At 39.8% G+C, this 16,193-nt stretch overlaps 1 protein-coding gene across 1 annotated transcript; it reads right to left on the bottom strand.

Annotated features, from left to right (window-relative positions):
• Positions 1-1,626: 1,626 nt before the first annotated feature.
• On the bottom strand, positions 1,627-16,157 carry adam8b (ADAM metallopeptidase domain 8b). The gene is made up of 24 exons (XM_080746890.1): positions 16,100-16,157; positions 15,730-15,836; positions 15,440-15,513; positions 15,219-15,294; positions 15,043-15,119; positions 14,076-14,286; positions 11,438-11,503; positions 11,269-11,331; positions 10,986-11,155; positions 10,824-10,905; positions 10,596-10,738; positions 9,731-9,917; positions 8,815-8,904; positions 8,057-8,255; positions 7,324-7,426; positions 6,983-7,148; positions 6,697-6,777; positions 6,524-6,608; positions 5,715-5,835; positions 4,713-4,872; positions 4,442-4,495; positions 4,264-4,314; positions 3,958-4,080; positions 1,627-3,314 (listed from the first exon to the last, which is right to left on the bottom strand). The coding sequence occupies exons 1-23, from the start codon at positions 16,137-16,139 to the stop codon at positions 3,970-3,972; spliced, it is 2,517 nt and encodes an 838-aa protein (XP_080603016.1). The 5' UTR covers positions 16,140-16,157; the 3' UTR covers positions 1,627-3,314; positions 3,958-3,969.
• Positions 16,158-16,193: the final 36 nt, after the last annotated feature.

Here is a 16,193-nt window from a genome sequence, read left to right on the forward strand (position 1 = left end):
GTCAGCTGGACTTGTGAATTTGTGTCCTTACTTGCAGCATTACAGCAGGTGTCAGGAAATTATTTAAGTTGGGAGTGTCTGAGTGCATGAAAAGCAATGTCACTTTGTAACTTGTGTGTGTGTGTGTGTGTGTGTGTGTGTGTGTGTGTGTGTGTGTGTGTGTGTGTGTGTGTGTGTGTGTGTGTGTGTGTGTGTGTGTGTGTGTGTGTGTGTGTGTGTGTGTGTGTGTGTGTGTGTGTGTGTGTGTGTGTGTGTGTGTGTGGTTCTCATCAGAGGTATTGTGGTGGAGCAGTGAACTGAAGTACACATCCATGTACAGTCACAACCGAAATTCAACTGAAAAACTGAAGAAAAAAAAAAGGATTGTGCAATGAAATCTTCAAGCATGTTGTCATGATAAACCAGAAAGAGGAAGGAAAGCATCAAGTTGTTTATGTACTGTTACTGTATATGCGGAACCGCCTGTATTGCATAATGAATGACATATCACTCATTTGGTAATCAGGGCAAATTCAGTACTAGTTGGCATTGGCTGTATTATGGAGCATTCATTATCAGTGCCCAAAATAAGTTAAATACGGTACTGTATAAACCAGTGGTGCGACTATTGTCTACTCTAGATCTAAAAAAGATTATAGTGAAACTAACGTGGTGCAAAAGAAGGTTCTTGGTTTGTGTATGTTGACATCTATTATTTTGATCACTGGCATTGTTCACAACTCCCCTTTTTGAACTGTATCACCACAGTTGTAAGTTCAGTGAAGTCCAAAGAGTGGAACAATCAGAGACAAAGCTGTCTTGTAGAACAAGCCATGTGATTAAAACCATGCTTGTTTTAATAGCTGTGTGGTTTGTGAATCAGACTGAATCAGCCAGCTCTTTCCCAGTGAGATCCCAGCCCCCCTGCTTGGGGCCTGCATTCCACGAAGCTTGAACTCCCTTGATAGAAGTTGATTCTACACTGTTTCCTCACACAAATCAGATTTTCTGACAAATTGTGGATTTATGTCTGGAAAGTTTGATCTATATTTTAGCTCAAATTGGGAAAAGTTTGACCAAAGTCAAGGTGCCTGCTTTCTTGTTGATTTTTGTCCTTTGGCCTCCTGATTAAGTGCAGTCCATATGATAGCATTTAATTTTGTCTCAAAATGGAATAGGATGTGATCTTCCTGTCTTTCAGCAATGAGTTGAAACAAGGTCTGTTTCAAGCTTAAACACATAAGTGATTAACCAATGTTAATGAGTCCTAAGCAGATGCAGAAGATAATGATAGGGGCTCAAGTTGGGAGTCAGTAGTGTGTAGTTGAGCAGAGTTCTGACTCACTGCCGGCCTGCCAGCCCATTTCCTTGACTCACAAGAGAGCCAGAGCGCCATAAATCTGGATTAATTTGTTTGCTGATCTCTGCTTGCTTTACTGGGCGGGGTAGTAGAAATGCTGCTGGATGAATGCCTCTAAAAGTGATGTTTGTAGTAATCAATGCGGTCTTTGCAGATATTGAATTTGCTGAAAGGTTTGCATGGGAATGCTTGCCGGGCTACTGCACGTAACGTGAATCATAAGACCTGTTGAGACTTAAGCTTGAGTTTTACTTGTGCACGGGTGTCACACACAGAAAATGGCTACAGATCTACAAGCTCAATATAATACCTGTGTGCATCCAAGTATAAATCGGGTATTAATAGATGGGAATTCGGAGTCAAAATTAATCAAGTCATAATTTATTACAAAAGATAAAAAATACAAATAATACTCTCCTAGAAATGGTAACAGATAAGAATGTCTTGGATGAAGTTTGGTATTACATGAACAAATTGTGTAATCAGTTGTTGCAATGTGCACAATTCATTATTACTTCCTCAAGAAAGTGCATGTGAGGACGGCCTTTTTTGTTCAGAGGTGCGACACTATTTACCAAATTTCTATTCAAGTTGCTTCCACAAGGATAATTACAAAACATTCAGTTAACTATTGTATTCCTTATAAATATAACGTATTTATGCATCATTAACATGTATAGGCCTACTATTGGTCAATAGTCAGATTATTGTTGCACAGGTGATATTGTTTGTGGTGTATTCTCAGGAATCCTCATTACTCAGACTTGTATTTCCTTCGAAGGAATGAACCTCATGGCTTTTGTTATCAAAATAAACAGCACCGGCCCCTTGGCTCTAGTCTGGCCCTTCCTGACTAAATGACAATGAACTCTGTGAAACTTAAAGGGATATTTCACTTTCAAAAAAACTTTTGGATATGTTATCATCTAATCAGGCTTTTGGGAACACCCAGGACAGTTTTTGAATTGCTTGATTCGGCATTTAGATATTTGACATTCATTTACCCCCTTCCCATACAAACCCATTGTAACTTCAAACTCCATTTTAACCAGATTCAATTAAAACACCCGTCCTTTTTTCTGGTGACTCCTGACACCACCCGAATACGTGTGCAGGGCGTGTTTTTACGATAAAAGAAGTGATTTGTACTATTTCTTTGTAAATTAAAAAAGTATTAAAAATAAATGAAAACGTTTATCAAAAAAACACTGCCTGCTCACGTATTTGGAGGGTGTCAGGAGTCACCAGAAAAAAGGATGGGTGTTTTCATTGAATCTATCATGGTTAAAATGGAGTTTGAAGTTCCAATGGGTTAGTATAGGAAGGGGGGGAAATGAATAGTTTTTGAAAGTGAAATATCCCTTTTTAAAGGATTGTATATCCATTTTGAAAGGAATTACAGCAAAGATACTGTACAAAGGCCATCCGTACAGTGCAGAAACGGTAATACAAATTGTCCCAAACTGTATGTACCTCTCATTAGTTTTCAAGTACTGTATAACATAAAACAAGAAAAGTCAAAAGAACGCCATCAAAGGCATAGAAGTGGCTTTGTACGTTTTTAGCGCAGACATTAAATAAAACATTCAAAAGGACACAATTTTATGTGAGAGCCATTTTGCTCACCCTCACCAAAGTGCAATAAGATAAGTTAAGTTAAACAATGGTATGCTCATTTCAAAGGGAGTTGACCCAATGTTTTACAGACAATAACTTAAAAAAAAAAAAGAAAAGAAAAATGTACCAAGCAGTTCACCGCAAGGGTTTTCTTTTCTGTCCCACACCACTTTTCCATAGTGGTTGGGGAAATAGTTTTCCAAGACTCACTGGATCTTGTATCATCAAAGACAGTCTACAAACATTTACTGAAGCCTTGGACATCCGAGACCTCTTCAAAACACAGACTGTTTCCAAAGTCCTGGGCTCCAGTGAATCACCATTCTGAGCCCCCTGGCATGCCTCACCCTGAGTTCCGCTGTAACACACACACACACACACACACACACACACACACACACACACACACACACACACACACACACACACACACACACACACAAAAGAAAAAGAAAGAAACTAACGTTTTAAATCTCTAAAACAGGGGTCCGGGACCCCTAGGGGGTCCTCAGAGTTACTACAGGGGGTCCTCCAAATCTTTGAGTGATAGAATTTTTTTTTTTCTCCTTTTCTTATATTAACCACTTGAACCCTAGCGTCCATATTCTGAGAACTTTAGCCAAAAATAGCCGATCTACAAGCTCACAACGCCTCGCGCCCAAGAGGTTTTGTGTAGAGGAAGAAAAAGAGTAGACTAAGTACAGAGTGAACGTCAAGTTTATTAAGTATTGACGGTTCAAGTGGTTAAATATTTGAAAACACAAATTGACATGAATCCAAAATACCCTGATGATTGTGCCGTCAAACAATGAAACTATATGGAATCTATGAAGAGTTTGAGGGGGTCCCTGCTTCATCTCTCTCTCAACTAAGGGGTCCTTGGCCTGAAAACGTTGAAGACCCCTGCTCTAAAATATGGGTCACCACAAAACCAAAGGTCAAATGCCACATCTACACATTTTCTTATGTATCATACATGCTGACAAAATGAGATGCTGTACCTTTTGAGAGTTTCATGTGAGTCTTGGAACCTTTGGCTTTGCTGGGGGCACAGGAGGAGTGCGGGGATTGGCTGCAGGGCTGGGCTTCACTGGAGGTACAGGGGGTGGATTGGGTTTGGATGCCTTTTATAATGAAAACCAAGGATGGAATGTTAGGAATCACAATTCGGGTGATGAAGGCTGCTCAGTGCTCATGTTAGGCTGCAATGTATCCATCTGCACTATAATAATGTAGATACTGTCTACACAAGTGAGCTACTTCTCAAGTTAACTCCTGAATGTTTTCTAGGCACCAAGGTGACTCACCTGCTTATTATACAGAGGAGGCAAAGGTTTGGATGGAGGTTGTGGTTTTGTCTGTGGTAAGAGGAAAAGGAAAACAGAAACCAAGATATTTCATTTTAATGTATTCCACTTGATGACATATAGATAATAAGTTAAACTGTCAAAGTGTGAATGATGCAACTATAGAAATCTGTCTCACCGGCACAGTGTGAGAACTTGAAGTAGTCAACTCTGGAGTAAACGTCTTTGGTGGCTGAGAAAGAAATGTATTGTGTAAGGACATCCGCTATTCTCAGGAACCTGATCTTACTGATGTTATCGGTAAACTAAATAACGGTCATGTAAATCATGTTTTTGGCTGTTTGTCAGCTTTTCTCTCCATGTAAGTCATTCCAACAACAATTTCCATGGCAAATCCATCTAGTCTTACACCGCACTGTGACGTCACAAAGAAGCTTATTGTACTCTACCTGTGGAGCGGCTCTGCTAGGCACAACTGTAACCATCAGAGGAGTGCAAACTTGTGTCGCCGTTGACTCCATGAAAGTTGGCGCACTGATCTGAGGTTTGCCCTTAGTGCTTCCTTCTTGGAACATCGGGTTCAGTTTCCCTGGGGCAGAGTGGACTTTCCTGGGTGAACAGAAAAGACTCTTTTATGGGAAGTCAAATGTTGAGCATAGACCACAAACGTGGGCGCTGATCCAACTTGTATTCGGGGAGCCACAAGCCCAAAAGCTCAAAGAAAAGGATTGAACCTGTGACGTCATGACATCCTTTTTATTATAGTTTCTTCTATTAATTTGGTCATTAAGGTACACAGAATGAGAGGCCTGCTCTGCCGGAAACAAAAAAAAGTTATGGCCATTTGTAAATTCACTGTCCCATCGACTTCACTATACAGGAAAAGAAAAATATATATCAAAATAAAATCTACTTTAAGTATCATGTGACGGGTCAAACTAGGGGTTCTTCAGGATTCTGAATCCATTGCAAGCATTTCTTTGCATGAAAAACATTCCTTGAGCTAAAAACAGCCCCAAAAACTGTGAAAAGTGAAGAGTTGTCACTTTCTTTTGATGAGTCATCACTTTTCACAGTTTTGTGGGGCCGTTTTTAGCCCAAGGAATGTTTTTCATGCAAAACAAAGGCTTGCAATGGATTCAGACTCATGACGAACCCCCAGTTTGACCCCTCACATGCTACTTAAATCAGATTTCTTTTATTTTTATATATATTTTTCTTTTCCTGTATAGTAAAGTCAGTAAAGGACAGTGAATATACAAATGGCCGTAACTTTTTTTCTTCTTTTTTTCGCAATATTTCCGGCAGAGCAATCTGTGTACCTTATTGACCAAATTAATAGGAAAAAAATATGTCATGACATCACATGTCCTCTCAAATTTTGGGTCCGTGGCTCCCCGAATATTCAATATTGTGTGTGTTTGTGTGTGAGAGAGTCCTCATTAGAATACCTTTTAGAGGTGTAGTTTTCCCTCTTCTCCCTTTTGCAGCACATGATTACTGCAATCACTAGAGTAAGCACCAAAAGGATGGCCACTGCTGCACAAACTCCAGCTATCACTCCACTCTGGCCTGCAAAAATCAGACATGCATACTGTAAGCATAATATGCTCCAATGAATCACTTTAGGTAATTCTAGTATTGTGAAAGCTTTTCCAACTTCTTTCACGTCAGGGAGACCAGAGGCACTTTTCTACTATAGTGAACCATAGAATCCAGCTAATCTAGAATAGTAAAAGGTTACACTAACCTAAACTCTAAACCTAACCTCAGAAGGGGTGTTTCTGAATGGAGGTCTGCCCCCATAGTAAAATAAGACAACCAGTCTGATGAAGCATTTACTAGAGATGCCGGTGTAGCTTTGTCAGGAAAATGTACAACAAGATTAACTTAACTGAGCCATAAATGTTGCCATTCCAGCAATTCTTTTCAAGCTAAGATGGGATTCTCTCTGAGGGTGAGTGTACAGACTACAGACAGATCTTACTGTATCTCAGATCTCAAGTAAGCAGTAAACCCATCTAATGAAAAGGGAAGAAATACTTGTACCATGAATCATCCTCCCACAATAGCTTGTTGAAAGCATGATTCAGTATGCAGGTATTTCTTCTGTCAGTGCCAATATTATTCAGTGTGGATGTTTATCTAAATTTCATCATGCAGTTATACTGTATATTCATGCTTATCTTCAGAGGGCATGGGAATTTTATGAATTATGTGTTGCAATTGCCTGCCAGTGAATAGTAGGTGGAAGTTTTACCTTGAGGTAAGTCGGCATACTGGACTTTACAGTAAGGTGGAGCCCAGCCAGGTTGACAGTGACACTCCTCCTTATGATTACATACCTAAAGATAAAAGTAGAAATGCCAGTCTGAGTCAATGCAACTTGGTTCTGGTCATGTCAAATTGAAAGGATGTAACCACACAACTCACTCCTTTATTGTTGCATTTCTTGGCACATTCATCCTTTTCACCATAAACCGCTGTGCCAACGCATTTGTTCTCAATGCAAACCTAGAAACAAAACATAAGTGTGAGTAGTTACCCAAAAGGATGCCATTTCCCTTGGGATGTTAACCACATAAGCCCTATTTCATACTTTGGCGTACAAAGGTTTAAAATCTTCACCAATAATGACAAGCCATGAAAATGGTTAAAATATACGAGAAATGAATAGTGCTACATAAATTTCACAATTCCTTTACGATGTAAATGTTACCTTGTTCACTCCACACTTGGTTCCACTTGGAACCATGTCAAGGCTCCGAGTTTTGTCGTCATCCACTGCCACAAGGCAGTCCCCCCTGCCCCCCTTAAACACAGCCCTTTTCCCTGTGATGGAATCTCCTCCTCCCTCACAAAACACAGATCCACACTTTATATTCCTGCAAAAAAGGAAAATAAATGGCATACGTTAGCATGTTTAATCTTAAGCATACTTTTTGCTTATTAAAATTTTCTACTCAAGTTTGTTTGACACGTGATGCGCATTGTATTTTCTGTGCTGGCCAGAAAGTGACATGTCATTTTCAGACCCGATGCATATATGTAGATACGTACGGTGTGGTGCAGGGGGTGTAGCCATATTTGCTTCTCCCACAGTGTGCTCCATCTCGGCCTCCTTTGTTCAAGTAATAACAAGCATCAGATCCAACTTTAGCCCCTATAGAAAAAGAAGTGTCCCATCAGAATATATGGCACGATGACAGAATATTTGAGAAATGTTTGTGTGACATTTCAACACTTATTTTAGATGTTGAGAAATTCTTTACACATGCTGTACAAGTATTTTTTTATTGTGTTCTGCGCAATCCATTATGTAAGAACAGTATGTTAGGAAATATACAGCAACAACAAACATTGTGTTTCAGACAGTTTCCCATAAAACATATTCTCATATATAATGGACCAATGAAAACAGTCAGTTAACCCATTTGATGCAAAAACACTACACATACTGATTTCCTCACTCCACCTTACTGATGGTACAAGATAACTCACATCAACAGTCACACTCACAACGGCCATTTATCTACCATGCAAATCACATTACAGCAAATGACCGCTACATAAGGATTATACAAACCATAGACCCTCCATACTTAGTCAAACAGACCCAAGTGTTCTCCCTGTACACCAAATCTCTTTGCCGAACATATCAGATCTACAAGCTCACAATGCACCACAATGCGACACGGTGTGAGCTTGTACTGTAGATCTGCTGTTTTGGTCCATTGTCCAGAATGGGGATGTTAGGGCTCAAGTGGTTAACCTGAAAGTACAGGCCCCTTACCTGTTCCAAACAGCCTCCAGCAGTGTTGCTCCAGTGTGGGACATTGACCGTTGTAGCAGAAGCCCTGGCCACGGTCATTGCACGGTTTCCCGTTCATCTGAAAGCTGTCTTCTGGACAGTGTTCTGACACCCCTGTGCAGTACTCGGGAAGGTCACAGTCATTGCTGGACTTTCTACAAACACTGCCTGTCTGTTTCAACTGTGGAGAGTAGGTGGTTTGGTGAAAATAACGGTTAGTTTGGGACAAAATTTAGCTGGTGAATTTGTATGGTGTTTCATTACTACTCTCCTGAACATGAAACTTTGAGGAAGGAAGTAGTTTCATAGAAACACCAGGATATCACACCCTGTTTCCTGTTATTGCACTGTGCCATTGCACTGTGGTTGCTAAAACCACACATCTGCCCAAATCTAACCTTCACTCTCCTGTCACTGTTTCCTACCCAGCGATTATTAGCCCACAGGGTGTGTCTGTACAATTGGCCAGGGTTCCTCCTCTCTGTATGTGCTGAACTGTAGCCACCTCTTGGCAACCGCATTTGTTACACAAAATAATATCTGCATCATATATTTTTTGTAATTGAACTAAAGCTACTTTTATGGATAGGATCCCCATATGATGCCAAGACTACATTTTCCAGCCTAGGTGTACCTGGGGCGTCAGTTGGCTAAAATAACTTGACAAGCATAAACCAGAGTTTAACAGTAACAGCTATTGATTAATGTGAAGCAGGGGAAACGGGAGTGCTTCAGTATACCTGACAGTTGTCACAGCATTCTCCATGAGCACAGTGGGCTCCCTCAGCCAGGCGGCAGGTCGAGGCATCACAACAAGGGTTCTTACATTCCTGAACACACGATAAAAGCCACATTAAATCACACAGCGAAAAATCAACGCTATTCAATCCTTCTGCATCAATGTTCCGAACCCAATGTTTGTTAAACAGTCATATAAAACACAATCTTCAGGCTCAGCTCTCTTCCACACAAGTGACAGCACTGCAGAGCAGTGTTGATTTCATCGATTGAAACTATGACTAAAAATGTTCGTCGACTAGCTTTTTTTACTGACGAAGGCTAAATAAACTAAACAGAAACTTAACTATGATGACTAAAACTATGACTAAATATATGGAAAGTTTCATCAACAAATAAAAAACTAGACTAAGATGTTAGGGAGGAATTAGAGGACAAGAGATCCAGTAGAACTAAAAGACAAGATATTTTTGGTTGCACTGGGGTGTTGTACTCTGAAAATAGCAGATCTACAAGCTCACAGATCTGCTATCTATTTTCAGCATGCTACCCCATAATACCATTTTTATACCAATTGTAGATCACCCTATGCTACAATCTCAAGGCACACCTGTAAAACAGCAGATCTACAAGCTCACGTGCAACGTGTTTTGAGATTGTAGATTAGCATACATACATGTGAATGAATGAATGAATTAGCCAATGAAATGAGTGCACACAAGCACTGGTAAAAATATTCATAATTCTTCTTATAGTTGCATTACAACAATAATTTGTGGTTAACACAAAATCCCAAGGCTCACCTGGACTGTCTCCTCTACCTCTACCAGTCAACCAAAACAAAATCTCTTGGCAACATGTTATGTTTAGGCTCACAATAACACTGTAATTACGTGAGGCTTTTCTTGTAAGGTTTACCTCCGTGGTGCCACAGTCGCACTCCTCTCCAGGATCCAGCAAGGCATTTCCACAGCGGGGGCCCACGTCGATGGTCCTCACAGAGGTGGGCTTCTGCAGACAGCTGGGCTGAGCTCGCTCCAGGAATTCGGCCAGCTGCTCCTCGCTGCAGCCACTGAAGAACTCTGGGAACGCCTGGTTTCCTGTCCTGAAAGGTTACACAACAGTAAAGACATTTCAGCTGTGCAGAGAAGGCCAAACATCACCCACTCATGTAACCTTCGTTTAACCACTTAACCCCAGACCAGGGTCCCCCCGTGCTCTGTTCTTGGTCTTTTAGATTGTTTATTTTCGCCGAACGCTCGCCTCAGAATAGGGAGGCTAGGGTTCATGAGGTTAAGACAGGACTGAATAAAAGAATATGACTCATTCACTCATTCATTCATTATGTAGTTTAATCCTTTAAGACCTGGAAATCACCTGTGTCACTTTTAACCACTTTAACCATTATTTTATACTTTGGCTATTCAAAAATAGCAGATATATATGAGCTTGTAGATCTTCTATTTTTGAAAGATCATGAGAAATTGTACAAATCTTTGAATATAATTTTTTTTTCTTAATCTTTGCTTCTGGGGGGTCCCTGGAACACAATATTTTGGGATGGGGGTCAGCGGCCAAATACATATAATTCTGAGGGTCCTTGTTATTAAAAAAGGTTGAAAACCACTAATAAAGAGACATAGGTTTATCAGAAAACTGTTAGGATTTAGAAGACATTTATAGAATCGTGTCCTCAGGTTAAGAATGAATCTAAATAATTAAGTATCTGTATGATAATTCCAAGTGTGAAAAACTATTTTCTGCTTTGCAGTGACTGCCTTACCGGAGCTTATGTGCCATGATACAGTCCTGACTGCTAAACGCTGAACCGCACAGACAGTTTGGAGAATCATGGGACAAGCCAAAATTATGTCCCATCTCATGAGCAATGGTGGAAGCAAGGCCAATAGGGTTCTTGTGGTGATCCTGAGAGGAGAGATTCAAGACCAGTTACTTCAAAGAAGCAGACCATAAATGGCAATATAAAGCACTGGGTAAATGTTTATTATACCTGATTGATTCCTCCTGAATTCTCAGTGCACATGGCAAACTTATTTGCCAATCCAACAGTATCGCCAATAAAATCGATGCCACTGTTGAAGGGAAAAAATGAATATTAGGTCACAGTGTGTGGCCAAACCTGTATGGCAATATTGCTGAATCTACAACTCACGTCACAAATTGGGCATTGTCGTGTTTCGTCCTCTTCAGAAGATCAGTCTGGCGCCACAGGAGAAATCTGTCCAGAGTCGTTTCTGAATCAAAGTCCACATCAAAGTAGTTGCGGTCCGTCCAGATCTCCAGGCCCACCAGCATGATGCGAATGTTCAGGGCTCGGTACAGCTTCGGCCAGGGAGGAGATATTGAACGCAATTCAATGAAGACGTTAGAAGCAGTTAGCTAAGAGCACTGCTGGCACATAGCCAGACACTGCAGAAACTAAATTGAAAAGCTACCTTGTCAATGTGATTCACAACTCCCAGCATCCGAGCTTTGGTCCCGATGCCATAGCGCTTATACTGGTGGTAAAAAAGAGAGAGAGAAGAGAAGACAAATGTAGAATGACATCATCCCTAAATGACACAGACGAATGAAGGCTCTGAATAATTATGTTCAGATATTTACCTCTGCATTGTCCACCACCAAGAACAACTCAACAAACCGCTGAGGCCCTGCGATAGGTTTACTATTCTAAAAGAAGACACAAGGAAAAGTCTTATTACAATACAGTATACAGATATTTACATTGACATTTCAACGTCTTACTGCCTGCATTGTCTTAATACAATTGCACCTCATTGGCTAAGGGCCCTGCCTTTGTATTGTCGAGGAGAACTTGACTAATAGATTACGTCATTTTGAGGAGAACTTGATAGTTAAATAATGAAGATAACTTACGTGTGCTCGCTTTCAGCAAACCCACGATTACAATTTAGGCGTTAGGTAGAAAAGCAACTTATCCAAAGCAACTTACAAGGGCAAGATGAGAGCTAAATGGCATGAACAGGCATGCAAACAGGTTGTGGGAAAAAACATGTTTTACAAGGATGCATGACGCGATGGCAGGACCCGCTAGGGGTTCTGAGAACAATTCCTGTCTCTGGGTAGAAGGCTGCTGGCTAAACTGTCATTATGACATCACAGACTTTCTTCCTGCTAGCGGTTTTCTACACAGAGATGACATACCCTCAGACCACTATCTAGGCACACATCACACTCTGTGGCTTGGAGTTGGCATGCATCACACTTATGCTTTGAGTAGGCATGCAACACTCTTGTTTTGCCTTTGAGTAGACACTAGCCACACATCACTCTTTTGTTTTGAGTAGCAACATATCAGTTACATGTCAGCATTGTAGTCAAGCAAAATATATAAATAAAATCTAAATGTTAAACATATGTGAACAACCAAACATATCTGCGTAGTATAACTCTACCATCTAAATAGGCGACAAGAAGGGATACAAGGAAAGAGATTTGCTACAGGGCAGTGGTTCTCAAACAGGATTTATATAAAACAAGATTTATATGTATATATATATTCTTTTTTAAGCGTGGCACAAAGTGTGCATCTGCTATTTTTAAATAGCCAACACATAGTGTTTAAATGATTGTATTATTAACTACTTTTGCTGGGGACCCCCTGGAACTCTCTCAAGGACACCTGGGGGTCCTGGACCCCACTTTGAGAACCACCGCTATAGGGGATGAGGTGGCATCTGAAGTAATGAGTTTTCGGGTTGCGGTGGAAAATGTGTGGAGTGAGTCTGCAATCCTGGCTGTGAGGGGGAGTTTATTGACTTTATTCCACACAGCTTGGGAGTTTGGGAGCCAGGAGAGAGTCTAGGATGATTGGAGCATTGGCCAGGGTGTTTTAGGTAAGGGACCAACACACTTCCTGTAGCTGATCTCAGTGTGAGTAAGGGTTGTGGGAATGGATCATGTCCTGCAAACACTGCCATGGCATCAAGATGCACAATGCTCGTTTTTAGAGATAGCTTTTAACCTAGGCTTTAAACAGCCAGTGGTGTAACTACAAGTATAATGTAAGTACATTTACTCAAGCACTATACTTACTGTATGTACTATATTCAGGTTTTTACTTAATTGCAGAATTTCCAATTTTCAATTATTTGACTTCTACTCCACTATTGCACTTTTATTCCACTAAAATTATTTGAAAACTTTAGTTACCTATATACACTGACTGTATATAGTTTGGCAATTTGAAAATAGCCAATATACAAGCTCACACAAAGTGCCATTTGCGACGTGTTGTAAGCTTGTAGATCTGTACATTTTATACATAAGAAAACTTCTGCATAATGAGTACTTTTAATTTTGGTAAGTATATTCTGATGTCAATAGGCCTCTTGTACTTTCACTCAGGTGAATTTTGAATACCGGTCTTCTACTTGTAACAGACTATTTCCACAATAAAGTATTGATACTTTTACTTAAAATAATTTAGTCTTCTTCCATTAAAGAACAGCCAATGACTAACAGCCAATGACTATAACTAGCCCTTTCACTGAACGTAGAATATTGGATGACATGTCCAGTATTTTATTGTTATGTTACTGTGATTGTCAAGATGTATTGCTGCATTTATCTTATTTAATTATTATAGTCTGTGTTAGGTTGTATTTTATTTTATTTCACTCTGGTATGTTTATTAAATGCTGTTAGTCATGCCATGTGTAACCCAGGAAAGAGATAGTGCTAGATTGGAATGCACAGTTGTTTAATAGGCCTACATCACAACTATAAAATACAGTATATTAAAACTTTATTAAAGGGAACCGATAGCGATGCTCAAAGTGCAAAAAAGGAAGAAGGTCCTGTTATGCATGTGTGGACTGTGGAATAAGCCACCCAGAAAATGCCACATGTGTTTTTAATAACTAGAATTTTTAACTAAATGTTGTAATGCAGTAATCTCTGATTTGCAACGCCATACATTATTAAAACATTAAGACGGGAACGTATTATTACTTTAATCACTATTTTATGCTTTAACTATTAAAAATAGAAGATCTAGTGCCGCGCTGCGAGCTTGTAGATCTGATATTTTAGAAAAAATGTGAACATTTGTGCAAGTCTTTGAATATTTTGAGAGATTTGAGTTGCAAAAGTTTGCTTTGAAAAATATATATATTCAAAGATTTGAAAAACGTTTCAAGATTTTTCAAAAATAGCAGATCTACAAGCTCGCAGCGAGGCACTCTGCTTTACTCAAAGCATAAAAGCAGAGATCACCTACCCAGGACCTAGACTTGTGCAGCCCAGAGAGCTTAGGGCCCATGTCCTGGTCGTTGTCATAGACGGTGCTGGTGGTGCTGTTGGGAGAGGAGCCACAGCTGGGGCGGCCGCTGACTTTGAGCTGCTCCTGCCTATATACTGCATGGTCGTCATCGTCACGCTCTCCCAGGGGCTCTATGAGGTAAACCTGCTGCTCGGCTCGCACAAATCCACTGTAGACACACACACACACACACACACACACACACACACACACACAATGCCGCAATGGATGACACATTAATGAATACTTTATGATTGTTTCTTTGGTAACCAGTAGAGTCGCCGGACTCGCCGAGATTTTTATTCTTCTATTTGTTTTACTGAGAAAAAGGTTAGAAATAACTTAAGGATTACGCATATCTTTCTGAGGTTAACACTAGGAATAGGGCTAGGTTTTGGCACCGTTTTACTGAGGTTAAGGTTAGGAATAAGGTTAGGTTTAACCGTTTAGGCATAGTTTACAGAGGTATATAAGGATATTAAGGATCTCAATGGAAAATAACAAATAAGCCTTGCCTTACCTGAGTTTCCTTTTAGTTGACATTGTATCAGTGCACTGTACTGTCATGAAACTGTACCTTTTCTACAAAACTTCTAATAAATACCTCAATCAATCAATCAATCAAAAGGCATAAACCATCAGCCCACGCGAGTTTTTTTCCAGCGACTCTTCTGGTATTAGTTTATTTTAGTAGATTTAAACATTTTATGAATTTGCTTAATCAAAAAGCATGCTAAAAAAGCTTCAACAGCTCAGGCAGAAAGAAATAAAGCTCTAAAGCCATAAAAACTGCACCCAGGAATACATTTTAAACACAAGTTGTCAAACATTCTAAGTTTCGTGGATACAACAACAGCAATGTGCTGCCACCAGAGAAATGCCATAGGAAAGTTCAAGCTTACAAATGTGTTCTCTGAATTCTTACCTGATCCCAGAACAAATCCCCACACTAACCGATGAATCCTCTGTGCCCTCAATATGACCATGATAATAGCAGTGATCCTAGATAGGATAAGTGTCATAATGTTAATTAAAATACATTTCACAGTGTAATTATTATATTGCTGCAATACATCTTATTGGAGCTTTCTGGAGTCTCACCTCTTTTGGTGATCTTGTAACCCGTATTCCATCTTCTGAATAATGTGTTTCAGTGTAATCTCTCCCTATGAGATCCCTGTGACAGATGAAAATTATATATTTTTTGCTGTGCTGTTTCATTGACATTACTCTTGCTTCAGTTAAATTGCAAATATGTGGCAATGTTGGATTGGAAGTGGTCTGGTTATCAAATTTAATTATTAGTTTAATATTGATCTTACCTATTTTTTTCAAGAAGAATTCTATGGTTCCTTCCTTCAATTGTCAATTCATATCCAATAACATCAGGGTAAATCTGCGAAAATGTTATTATAACTTATTGCAGAGTTACAGATTATTCATCTGTTATTATAGGCCTATACGTTTATTATGGCTCTGGCAGCGATAGGCTATATGCCTAATGTATGTAGTAGTCTTTATCTAATCAGCAGAACTGACTCCACTGGATCAGGTCTACAACAGAAAGGCTAGACTGGATGTCTCATTCAATAATGTTAATTGGGTCAAATACCTGGTTTGGAGACAGACTCCTTTTGTCTCTACCGTGCAGTCTTTGGGGTCTCACTACATCATAGCGCTCAACATGTGACAGCATCTGTGAGCTTCGTACGAGCGAGACTGAAGGGAACATCCAAAAGAATCGTGTACATTTACAATTTAATGTAGGGCAAATAGCTTGAACAGGCACAATGCCATAAAATTGCTTAATTTTTTTTTCTTCTCATGCACAATTTAGCAGCACAAATGTAAGCATCATCAGGCGCAATTGCATTGTCCAACTTTAGAAATCCTGTATTGTTTCTCTGTATCCAGCCTATAACAATGGAAGAATAATAGTAAAGTTTTTGTTTCGTTGTGACAATTATTGTCACTGAACTTACCCCATGTGAGCCAAAGTAAAAATATCGTGTATCGCATCATGTCGCGCTCTGACTGCAACTCCACGACGTATCCATAGATATGTTGTAAGAAACG

Source organism: Nannobrachium achirus (genome assembly GCF_963921795.1).
Source record: "Nannobrachium achirus genome assembly, chromosome: 18".
Lineage (NCBI taxonomy): Eukaryota > Metazoa > Chordata > Actinopteri > Myctophiformes > Myctophidae > Nannobrachium > Nannobrachium achirus.

What these genes read in the sequence shown, in the direction of transcription:
- adam8b (XM_080746890.1), bottom strand. Translation starts at nt 16,139, where the DNA reads ATGATGCGATACACGATATTTTTACTTTGGCTCACATGGG. An exon ending in TTTACTTTGGCTCACATGGG is followed by an intron (nt 15,837 to 16,099) that starts GTAAGTTCAGTG and finishes TGTTCCCTTCAG; the next exon opens with TCTCGCTCGTACGAAGCTCA. An exon ending in ATTCAGGAGGAATCAATCAG is followed by an intron (nt 10,739 to 10,823) that starts GTATAATAAACA and finishes CTCTCCTCTCAG; the next exon opens with GATCACCACAAGAACCCTAT.